The 12,026-nt window shown below is 35.4% G+C and overlaps 1 protein-coding gene across 1 annotated transcript in view; it reads left to right on the forward strand.

The window, feature by feature from the left end:
• Positions 1-12,026, forward strand: part of LOC146146538 (dedicator of cytokinesis protein 9-like) — a 121,980-nt gene that overhangs the window by 72,977 nt on the left and 36,977 nt on the right. Inside the window, exons 22-31 of the mRNA XM_083388357.1 lie at positions 522-715; positions 1,056-1,155; positions 1,539-1,676; positions 2,088-2,193; positions 7,183-7,342; positions 7,836-7,959; positions 8,387-8,543; positions 9,061-9,179; positions 9,981-10,159; positions 10,969-11,025. Of these exons, the coding sequence (XP_083244483.1) occupies positions 522-715; positions 1,056-1,155; positions 1,539-1,676; positions 2,088-2,193; positions 7,183-7,342; positions 7,836-7,959; positions 8,387-8,543; positions 9,061-9,179; positions 9,981-10,159; positions 10,969-11,025 (1,334 nt within the window). The remainder of the gene's footprint in view (positions 1-521; positions 716-1,055; positions 1,156-1,538; positions 1,677-2,087; positions 2,194-7,182; positions 7,343-7,835; positions 7,960-8,386; positions 8,544-9,060; positions 9,180-9,980; positions 10,160-10,968; positions 11,026-12,026) is intronic.

Consider the following 12,026-nt stretch of genomic DNA (forward strand, 5'->3'; position numbering starts at 1 on the left):
GCCATTAAAACCACCCATTTAGTACGGCTATTTGCTAATATTGGATCATACGCGATACCAACTTGGAATATCGGTACTAGTCCGATACTAGGCTGGTATCGCTGCTGATTTTATAGCAAGTTAATATAGAAATTTCAGCCTGGATTTGCGATCCAAACTTGTTTTTTTGAATATTTGGCGGACAAACAATTTTATAATTAACACCATTACACAAAGCTTGGCAGCAAGAGTGCATTCACAGTAAACAACCCTCGTATTTCCCTGTTTGGCTGCACATGCGAATATTTTGTAAGTTCGTTTCTCTGATTTAATAAAAAAATATATATATAGTATAACAAACCCTCTTGTATTTCAGCTCAAACTTAGGCAGGTAAAATTATGGGTCTAAAATGCTGAACAAGATTTATAATGCTGGCAAATCATTGATTGACAAATTTTCAATTTTGCTTTAAAAAGGCATTTTTCCAACAAAATATTACACTAAATGTCTTCACATTTTACCAACTTTATAATTCCCCCAGTTTATGTTCGTGGTTCCTGAGTACAAGGATTACAAGAGCAAGACGGTTCACGAGCAACTTGCAAACGGCATCCAAGCGATGTTGCGCCCCACAGCAACCGACTTCCTCACCACCAACAAACTCCTCCTACACTCTTCATTCTTCTTACAAATCATCGTCAAGAGCATGGCGCAACATCTCATCATGACGCAGAAGTGAGTGGCATCCTGCTTGTGTTGTGTATGCTTGCTGATATAGCGTTGTCTCCTACCTAACCCCTTGACCTAGTGATTTCCGATAATGTAAAAATAATAAAATATATTATCGGATCTGAGCCGATACCCGATACCAAGTTGTAGTATCGGTGCTTGTCGATACTAAGCTGAATCGGTGGCGATTCGATTCCAAAATAAAATGGGAACTTTGTCGTGTTTTTCAACTCAATGAGCGTTGTCTAACTTTCAAGGCAAATTTTATTCAGAAAATTACGCTTATTTTACCCCAGCCGGTATCGGCATGTAATATAAATTTGACCTCCTTGTTCTTTGCCCCCAGGTTAAAGTTGAAGCGTAACGAGAGGTTCCCGGTTTCGTTCCAACACGGAGTTCAGAGCTTTTGTACGGCGGCTGTTCCTCATATCACCAAGAAGTGGAAGGTAAGTTATGGTTAATGCTGTTTGATTGGAAACATTAACCCAGTGGAAAGTGCTTCTTAAGCTTTGTAGTGTCGTTAACGACTCTTTTTTGACAATAATTGGAAAGTTAAGACTTGACATCATTTATTAAACAAATGAACAAATATTAGAATTATGTAATAATTTGCATTCAAATCAACATTTAATTGTTATACCAAAATCCAATATTATGAACTTAATTGTTAACTAGCGCACCGGTGTTATAGTTGTCAGGTGAAGTATAAGAAGGAAAACTTTAAACTTTAGTTGGTGAAATTTTACTTAATTCAGGTTCCAAACTTATTCTTCGAGAATGTTTTGTTGAATTGTTTGTATCTAGTTGTAACATTGTTTTTCTTGCGTAGAGCAACTACACTGAAGTGCACAACGCCAACCTCAGCATCGCTACTTTCATCAAAAGTTGCTTCACTTACATTGACCGAGGCTTCGTGTTCAAACTTATCAACCAGTACATGGACAACATTAACCCTGATGACTGCAAGGTAAAAAAAATCTGTGTAATAAAGGCTGTACATCAAAAATCATTAAAATATTAGAACTATTAAGTTTCATTGTATGTAAACTATGCAATTTACTAAAAATTGCCTTTAAACTTTTAAAGCGAATTTAAACAAGCGCCGCTTAAAACATTTAAACCTCATTTTTTTAAATATTATTCCACATTTCCACTCTTTGATACGGGCTTTTAATTTTGCAATTTTATGCAGAGTTAAACCCAAATCAATAATATCAGTTTTTGTCGTATGTTCTACAAAAATGGCAAATCCAAAAAAGGGGAAATGCTTCTTAAAAAGCAAGTACCGAACAGATTACCTGAGCCATATCCTCTCTCTCCCATTTTATATTTTGGTCAAGTTGCGTTAAAAAGTTTTAACGTCAATATTTTTCCCTAGGTGCTGTACGAGTTCAAGTTCGAGTTTCTGCGCATAGTTTGTTACCACGAACATTACATCCCACTCAACCTACCACTCGCCTGCAACGCAAAAAGCTCGAAGAACGGTAAGACCCTAAACTATTAATTATAGCATTATTGTGTTTTTGATTTTCTTAGTGTCTCGTTGAGGAATTTTATTTGGTTTACGGTGGCCCAAAAAATAATAAATAGATTGCGACGCCGCATGTGTTAGTGAGACGATGGAAAAAATGTTTATTACCAATAAAACATGCACACACATATATGTGTTAACAACGGTGATCTAGCCCTTCTGAAGCTGCTTTTTGCCCAACAATTACGGCTTACGTATCATTAGTACTCCGAAAGCCATCGCAGACTCGTTGAATCTGTCGATCAATGATATAAAAAACTTTCGGTTTTTGTTGGTTGCCTTCCATCATTGATCTACAGATTCGGTGAAGAGTCTGCGATGGCTTTCGATGTACTAAATATATGTAAGCCATAAACGTGGGTCAAAAAGCAGCTTCAGATGGGCTAGATTACAGTTGTTACGCACATATGTGTGTGTGTCTTTCATTGAATAACACCACAAGCTTATATTGTTATGGCAATATAACATGCGGTGCTTCCGGTGGGCCTGGCTTTTTTTGAAAACAAAGTAATTCAAAAAGTTTAAAAATCACTGGGTTACATTGTGAGCCAACCCGCTGCCTCAGAAGGAAGTTTGAAACTTTAAATAGTCATAAATCTTCGGCCGGATACGATAGGCTTTGAACAAATCCCAAAATACGAAAATTGTAGCTTGTCAAAGTCACTTGTATGTTTTTTATACGCACATCGCCTTACGTAATGTATAGCTGCTTATCTCAGTCATTAGATCCGACATCATAACGATTTCTACGTAACGCTATCCGCACCAAGACTAGGTATCTAAGATATGGTTTATTACTTTATAAAGCCGCGGTGTTGCTGGAATGCATGCAAATTATGGCTGCGTGCATATCTTAACGATGTAAGGCCGATAGCTATGCTTGTGAGATTCCTAAAATTCTTGTATCGTTTTGTAGACATACCCATGCACCTTTGAATACAATTCCCTTGAAATAATCGAAACTAAAGAAATAAAATTATAATAGTGGTTCTTATTTGATTAGCATTTTGTATAAAAGTAGACATTGATATGTCTAAGGAATATTTTGTTCGAGTCAGTTGATATCCAGACTGTAATTGAAATATGTACAAAATAAATATTTTTGTCTCAGAATAATTATGTATATTTCGCTAGATAAAATCAAGCATCCTTAGATTTGTAAAAAAAGCAATGTTGAACTAAAATGCTGGCAGTTGCCAAATGCAATGTAGTTAAAAAATATAAAATGGTAAAACCGTCTTTAAAAGTGGCGCATTCGCAAAAAAATTCTCCCAACACAACCAGAGCATGATATTTAATGATTTCATTTAAGCTCCGTTGGGCAAGTGTAATGTATTTTACAGAAATACGATATTTTTTTATTTGCGTCACTTCGTAAGGAGAAAATACAACATTGGGTCATAAATCTTTCCAAGGCAAAAATGCGAGCTGCGCATTAACCACACGTACTTATAACCAATCTTCGTGGATTACCTTAGGTTTGTGGCGCCCGCAAAGGTTTCCAATAAACACCGGAACCACCCACGACGTACAAACCACCCATAGACCAATAACCACTTCCCATCTTTCCAAGCCTTTAGCGCCAACCAACAGCATGTGTCTGGCATACTTGGTCAGTTTGCCAGAAGCACATTTTTGTACTTGTTTCGTAACATTTTAAAAGGATAGTACAAAAAAAAAATAAAAAATGAAAATTAAGGAAGTATCTGATAAAATGCCTAAACCAATGCAAATGGTGAAAAAATGCTCTAAGACGATGTTTTTTACGAAGCAACCATATTGGCTTTTGGCCCACCAGCTTATATCTATTCTCTAGATAATCGTAAAGCGTTTTAAGCTTAGAAAAAGCCCAAGATGAGTCGACATGTTGGCCTATATGACGTGGTTCTAATGTTTGAATCGCTTTGAACTGTTGGTGATATGTTTGAAGTTAATCTTGTGTTGTTTAATATCTCTAAATGGCTGCAATATTCCCAAATAGGCGTTTGAATTCAGAAGTGATTTTACTTTTTTTTCATTGCATTGTCTATTTTCAAAATCAATTAATCATTGTTTTGAAGTGAGAGCATATTATTGATTTGAGTTTCTAGTTAAAATCAAATGTCTAATCACAACTTTAAGTTTCACCACAATTTTGGCTGATTGCTTATTTTTTAATCATTAATTATGCTTTTTGCCTTATTTACTATTTTGCAACCTCGTTTACGCCTTTTGGACATTTAATTAGGTTTTTATATGAAGCTTTTCATAAACATTATTGGAAATACGATAAAAACAGTTATTTTTAATCATGAAAATGATTGTCATCACTATAGCTTAATTTCATCGAGGTTTCATAGCAATATCGCATGCGCGCCTTTTTTGCGGGTGATTCCCCCAATCTGATAGTGTTTGTGTTTTGCCGCTTGCTGCTCCAAGACGACACCTGGTGGATAAAGCGAGGAGAAAAAATCAAGGTTGCGCGTCCTTCCGCTAGAGGTCAGGCAAGCGCTTGGAATGAGTCCCTTTTAACATTCGTTTGCATCATACATTTATTATCACCCTTATTCATGCGCTGGAAGCTTTTAATCACTTGCCTTTCTAACACTTTTGCACTAATCGGTGTGACTGAGTCGAAACGATCTTTTTTCGTGTAAATTTGACGCTGATTTGCCAACAACCAAGCGTAAGGTACATTTAATGGTACAATAGTTTTTTTTTAAATTGTCGATAACGCTTAATTGTAAAAACGCATAATTAAGATTAACGTTATGCAAATCAAAAATCGATTTTTCGTTAAAAACTGAAATACCTTCTTCTAAATCAAAACTTTTTCAAAAAAATATTTTAAGACATTGGTGTTTTAGGAAATTTAACTTTTTATTGTACTATTGTTGTTAGTTTTTGTGCGTTAAGAACTCAAATATTTATTACCTTTCACTAAAATAAAATGTTTAACTCCTTTAATCCAAATGGTACCATGCCGTTTAAAGTATTAGGTTTCAGATTCTTTCAACTTCTAAATTTCATCAAAATATTATTAGAATTTCTTATTTAGACTAAAGAAACAAAAAATAAACTTCCCTTATTGAAACATAACCCATGCCAAACTAATCCCCGCTTGGTGCAAAAGTGTTGGAAAGTCTTGCCGCTAGTGGGCGTCACCACCTTTCTCGCTTCTCATTGGCCGCCACATCATCACGTGACATTTGTGTGACCTGTGGTAACCCCGTGGTTTGTGACAAAACATTGTGTGGCGATGTTTTGTGGCTGAACTAATTTACGTTTGTCCTGTTCTTACTTAAGCACGGTTCGTTTATACTTTACAAGAAGAATGTTATTATTATGCTCTTTCTGAATGCCTAAAGTTATCTAGGAACACATATTGATAATTTTTATGTTTTTTAAGGTAATGTAAATTAAGAAGATGGTTGGCATATTTAGTTGAAAAACGCTTTATTTGCAAATCCACCATCATAAGTGTTCAAACTTAATACCACAGCCTCACAATTCCCTAAAAAATATATAATATTGTTTACTGCTATACTTGAAAGCCCAATTTATATTGCTATTACTTCGTTTTAAACTTTTTTTATTTTTGATATTTCTCTTTTATTAAGTTGGTAGTAAAGTGTTTATAGTTGTTGCACTGAGGATGCAATAGTTTAATCAAAGTTTATAATGCTTTTTTAAATTTTGTTTTAAGTCATACTTTGTAGCAAAGTAGAAACGCCTTGTTTTCTGAACAAGAAAATACATTTTCTTTGGCGTCGTAAGCTTTAATATTTAAAAAATATTTCCTGATAGGAAATTTTTATTTCTTATTTGAAAAATATTTTTGAATGAGTTTGAGTTTGTAATTGAATATTTCAGGAAAGAAATGTTTAAAATATGGATTTTGTTTGTTTTCTGATTTATACATGTTGTAAGTAATAAATTACCAAGGAATTGGGTTTATTTAATTCACACTGTAATGTCCATTTGTTGTACGTTGTCCCAATAAGTTTTTGTTGTGGATAAAATCACCATTGTTTATAGTTCGACGTATACGGCAAAGAAGCGTAAATTTTATAAGGTCCTGTGTTAATACACGAGTCTAATTAAATACAATGGCTGTCGAACTCATATCTTAAATTTAAACATTATAGAGTACACAGCAAGCCTTGTGGTTTTAAATAGGTTGAATTACTATATCTAAATACCTTCACACCGGCGTTAGATTTTCCTCTTACACCTTGCTTTCTATATTTGCCAGTAACCTTCTAATTTAACACAATACATAAACGCCCGCCAAAAAATAAAAATATTAAAAGCTGAAAGCACTCTTCATTCACCCCTTCTCTTGTATATTGTTACACATTTTAACAGCTACTATGTAACCGGCTTTTCATATTTGTAATTACCTCCTACAAACTCTCTCAACAGTTTTAAACCACTGCTCTGGCATAACCTCACACATGAGCATGAAACAATAGATTTGTCTTGACGATAACGATCCCTTTGATGGCGGAATACATACACATATATATTTTTAAACATCTATAAATAGTGTCTGACCTGAATTACTAGCTTAGCTAGACTATTCTACTGTCCTTTAAAACCAACCTTTAAACTTGTAAAACCAACTTTTTATCAAACGCAAAACAATGCGACCTAGACGACCTGTAATTACAATATCTCTCTCCAACACAACATTTCACAGCTATATTTCACAAATATACAAATATTTCACCAAACTATAGCTACAGCCTAGCCTATTTTCTATCCCTGTCTAACTTTCCACTTTCTTACATACTACATGTAATTGTTTCTTCTAACAACCAACTTGGTCAAACAATGTCTTCCTGTTATTATGTCATCTCACACACACAATTCTACAGCTAAATTTTAAACAAATGTTCCACCTAACTGTAGCTACAACCTAACCTATTGTCCAGCCCTTTAACCTTCCACCTGTTCTCAGACTACAGCTACTGTCTTACTGACGACTACTGCCGCCTCCACTTCCTCACCTCCCTTCTACTGAAGAACCTCTGCACCGCCATGTTCGAGTGTCCTGATGTGAGAAACATCGCCATCGAGACGTTCAGGAACCTTCTCGCTAAACACGTGTTCGACGACAGGTGAGATGTAAAAAAATTCCACACGGGGTGAACTCAGATGTTTTATGGCAATGGTTCTCAACCGGTGGACAGTCCGATTGGACACATAACTTTTTATTATAGTAAAAAAATTAAATTAGACATGAAAATGCCAATTTTTAATTTTCCACTATTTTTATTCATCCACTTGAATGTAAAAACTGCTTCACTATAAATGAGCTAGAACAGAAACATAATCTAACTTTATATATTTACCATATCCTAAACCTGTATTAACCTACCATCTCTACCATTAAACTAATGTCCAATGTTCCTAATTACACTTGTTATGTCTAGTCCTGTGATCTGCGGTTGAAATAAGAACTTAGTGTAAATTGTATATAGTTACCTAACTTTACAAGTAATGGTATTGAACCGAAAGCTATAAACCGTTTGGTAATTTATTGAGGTCAAACTTTGTGTGTGTATAACCATTAAGCAAGCATAACAACATATTATCCTTCTTCCTCTTCAGATACCGGAGCCGCCAGCAGCAATCCCGCATCGCCTCTCTTTATCTTCCTTTCCTCAGGATCTTGGTCGAGAACGTTGCTAGGCTGGCCCTGGAGCCGGAGGCTAACAACAGGGATGGATCACACGTGAGTTTAATATTCTGTTGTCAAACGGTTTGTTTATTCTTGTATATATTATGTCATTCTGATAACGTTTCGCCACATTTCACATTATAGCAAGGGGTAGCAAACACGTCGATCGCCACATTTCACCTGGTCGCGTCCGATATATGTTTTTTTTTTTTGGTGTCTGGACAAGCCTTATAAAGCGTTCTTTGACGTAACAAATTAACCTCCATCGCTGGCTTGGAATGCAATTAACGCTCAAAATGTTTAATAAGTGTTTTTGTGACTTTTTTACCGAACCAGTCGATCGAGGGTCTAAAAAAAAAATTCAGTCAAAAAAAAAAAAAAAAAGTTGGCTACACCTGTTGCATATATATGTAGTCCAAATGTTGGATAAAATAGTATATTTATATAAGCATGTTGTTACAACGCATTATTTTTACCCCAGTCTTCCCGTGATGACCTTACTGAACCGGGGACTCCCCTCAGGGGTGCGGGTGAAAGTTCACCCTCCCTCACAAACGTATTCTCTGTCCCCCCCATCGGGGATAAGACGGGAAGTCTGAGATCAAGGATCGCTGATCCATCGGTCATGAGCGCTATCGGTGAGATATTAAAGTTTTACTTGTTTTGTTTATTGAATTTTAAATGCATTCCTAAAATCTAATTTTTTTTAGCTTTAATCTAAATTAATTATAATTATTATTTATTTTATTTACAATATGGGCATTTAAATGATATTTTATTGTTTGATGAGATACTTACACTTTTTGGTTTGTTTGTTAAAACCTATGCATTTTATCGGTTGTAAATGTATTACGACTGCTTTGTGTTTCGCTAACTTTTTAAGCTTTAAAACAGGGCTTAACTTTAAGGTGCAATTTACTTTTTATTTTATTATTTGAAATAAATCGCTACAAACTAGTCTTCCGCAAGTTAAACGTGAAAGAAAACAGAATACACCCTCGTCTACTTGTGTGTTTGGTTAAAATTGTACGATAAATAACATATAACTCGTGGAACCCATAAAACTGCTTTACCCAGTCCCATTTTAATAACTAGTAAACTATGTTCAGCCAACCAACCTATATTTTGAATAACGCACCCATTGTCTTGTCTCAGCCAATCCGGGCAGCAGCTTGTTGTCACGTGGTGCACGTAGTTCAGTGGCAGTAAACGACAGCTCCAATAACTTGGTCAATAACAGCTCTACCGACAAACTGGAAAAGCACCTAGACAAGGTAAGTGGGATTACTGGAGATATTTTCAGTATTGCTGTATGATCCGATAGCATATGAAGACATCCCTACATGACAAAATAACCAAATTGATAACAAAGTCACCTACGTACGTACCATGTTTAGAAAAATTTTATTTGAAAGGTTGGAAAACCTCTGTAGGATAGCAAACCTTGGCTGAAATGTACAAATTTATTTAGCATATGATTGGCACCGATACCCTCTTAACGTAGGACAAGTAGAAGTAGCAATACTATGTCACTTGAGGTTGTTCATCGGTTTCGATCCGATATTATCGGACATCATCCTCAGTACCAGCCTGATAAATTAAAGGGAAAATTACGAAATATCTTAAGTTAAACTTCTAATAGCAAATTAGGTATGGTTACACCAACAAATTATTGTTTAATCTTGTTACTAACAATTAACTAGGACGCGCCCAAATGTGCAGTAGAGATATTAAAAGCCCAACAGCTTGCTGTTTTAAAAGTCAGGTATATTATAAAGAAAAACAATCGGAAATAAGTAAAACATGTTTAGAAATGAGTTAAAAATAGGTTTACAATACTTACTAAGTTAACTAACAATATCTAGATCAAAAGGTTATCTCAACAAGCAACTATTACATCAATTACAAATGCACAATACACTCTTCTTATTTGTTGTAGACACGTGAGCGTTTTTTTAAGACCCAGTTTCGAAACTATATCCATTTAAAAAAATGTAAAAATGGTATCTTAACAAGCAAGGAACCCTTGCGTTAACTGCTGCACATGCAAAATACACTCTTCTTATTTGTTATAGACCCTTAGCGTTGCCAGCGCTACAAGATTCGGATCAGGAGATCGACTCGACGTCTCAGAGATCCGGAGTCTGCTCCTCTGCTTCCTCCAGATCGTGTCCAACCTCCCGAGTGATGCAATGCACGGGTTCTGGAGAGATTCCACAACAGAAGAACAAATCGATTTCTTTGACGTGCTAGAGTAAGTTGTTCAGTTTAGAATGTTTTAAGGGTTAATTGAACTACCAATTAAAATATCGACATCAGTTGACGGGATAGGAAAATTGTGCCAGCTGTAGGTATTGATAGCCTACTTTCCTAGTTCAGATTAACGGTTAATTTTCCTAGTTTCAGATTACAGGTTAATTATAGCCTAGTCTAGCCTATTGATTTTTTATCGTTCAGTGTCGGTAACTGAAGCTTCGCTAATTGATCTCTTAGTTACTTCATTGCTACGTTATTCGCTGTTTGAAATCATCAGCTTTTTCGGCAGTTATGGCATAGATTTAGGTAACGTGTCGGCGAGCAGGCAGTGTGTTTTAAATTTAATTTTTGTGCAGTTTAGGCTTAGAAAGTTCATTGATAGCGGGTATTAAGTGATTTATTAATTACTAGTGATAACTGTAAGGTTAAGTACACCTTTTGAAATGTCAGTGCTGGTGATTAATGTGATTACCTACTTTTTGTCACGGGGTACGGCCTAACTTTTTAACCCGGTGATTAAGGCTTTTATTGGTAAACTAATTGGTTGATTAATATATTCTGTTAAAGTAACTTCAATAAATGAGCACCATTTTATATATTGGGGTAAATCTGATATTTATCTTTGCAAAAAGGGTAAAACATACGAAAAGGTCAGGAACCCCTGCCTTATCCGTTGAAAATGAAATCGACTTAAATCATTTCAGTACTATTTAGTTTCTACGGGCTTTCATGTTAATTCTACGTCCTATTTGACTTCTAATTGTAAGATAAGGGAAATATTTTACTTCACTTTTTTCTCCTTTCCAGATTGTCGTTACGCCACTTCCGTTACACTGGGAAGAAACAGCAGTTCCAAGGAATCAGGTAATTGCTGGGTATTTTAAATTTACATTCGTGTAGTTTAGGATAGGGATGCCTGATACCCGATATTTTTGACATAAAAAATGCTATCTTATATTAAATGACGTCATTACTATGGTGAAATAACGCTGATAAGTGCAATGGTAGTGATATACAGGTTATTATGGCGAAATATGCTTTAGAGCAAGGGTCTCAAACACGCGGCCCGCGAGATAATTTTGTGCGGCCCGTGGATTTTCAAGTGTTTGAAAATATCCAAGTGCCACATATCTTTTTGCAGATTTAAAAAGTTAAAATTCCCGTTGATATTTCATTGTGAATTGCGGCCCTTAGGCATTTTACACGTCCTCATTTGGCCCTCAGAGCAATTTGAGTTTGAGACCCTTGATTTAGAGTAATATTTTGTGAGAAATTAACTTTTTAAGTCGAAATTCTGCGTTGGATTGCAAACATCATGCCTGGAATCCTTACATTGATTTGGTAGCGGATCGGCACCGATACCACCCTAGTATCGGACCATTACCGATACTACCACTTGGTATCGGGTATCAGCCCCGATCGATATTATTGGACATCCCTACCTAAATGCAGTATTGCCGCCTAATATGCACCAGTTTGTCGTTATAAAGGTTTTTGTTAAATATACGCTTCGCATCCGATTGTTGGCACTAGCTTACTTGGTTAAACGTGCTTTGCAGCAATGTTGTTAGATTTGTGCTTCTTCTGTGTTCAAGTTGTTGTGAGCGAAAGATGACGAATCAATTTCTACAACAGTTTACGTTTTTGTCGAATCTAAGAATTTAGTTTATGGAGAATACTTTATTTACACAAAAAATAATAATATATAAAATATTGCTTATCTAGAAATTGAATTGTTTACGATTCACAGATTTGTAGCAATTTTACTAAAATCTAAAAGTCATACCATTTACTAAAATTGACATATTCTTTTTATAAACGTCTCGCAATAACTCATGCTATCATTAGTGTTGTTAATATTCTTT

This window comes from Ascidiella aspersa, chromosome 4 (assembly GCF_963924565.1).
Source record: "Ascidiella aspersa chromosome 4, kaAscAspe10.2, whole genome shotgun sequence".
Classification (NCBI taxonomy): domain Eukaryota; kingdom Metazoa; phylum Chordata; class Ascidiacea; order Phlebobranchia; family Ascidiidae; genus Ascidiella; species Ascidiella aspersa.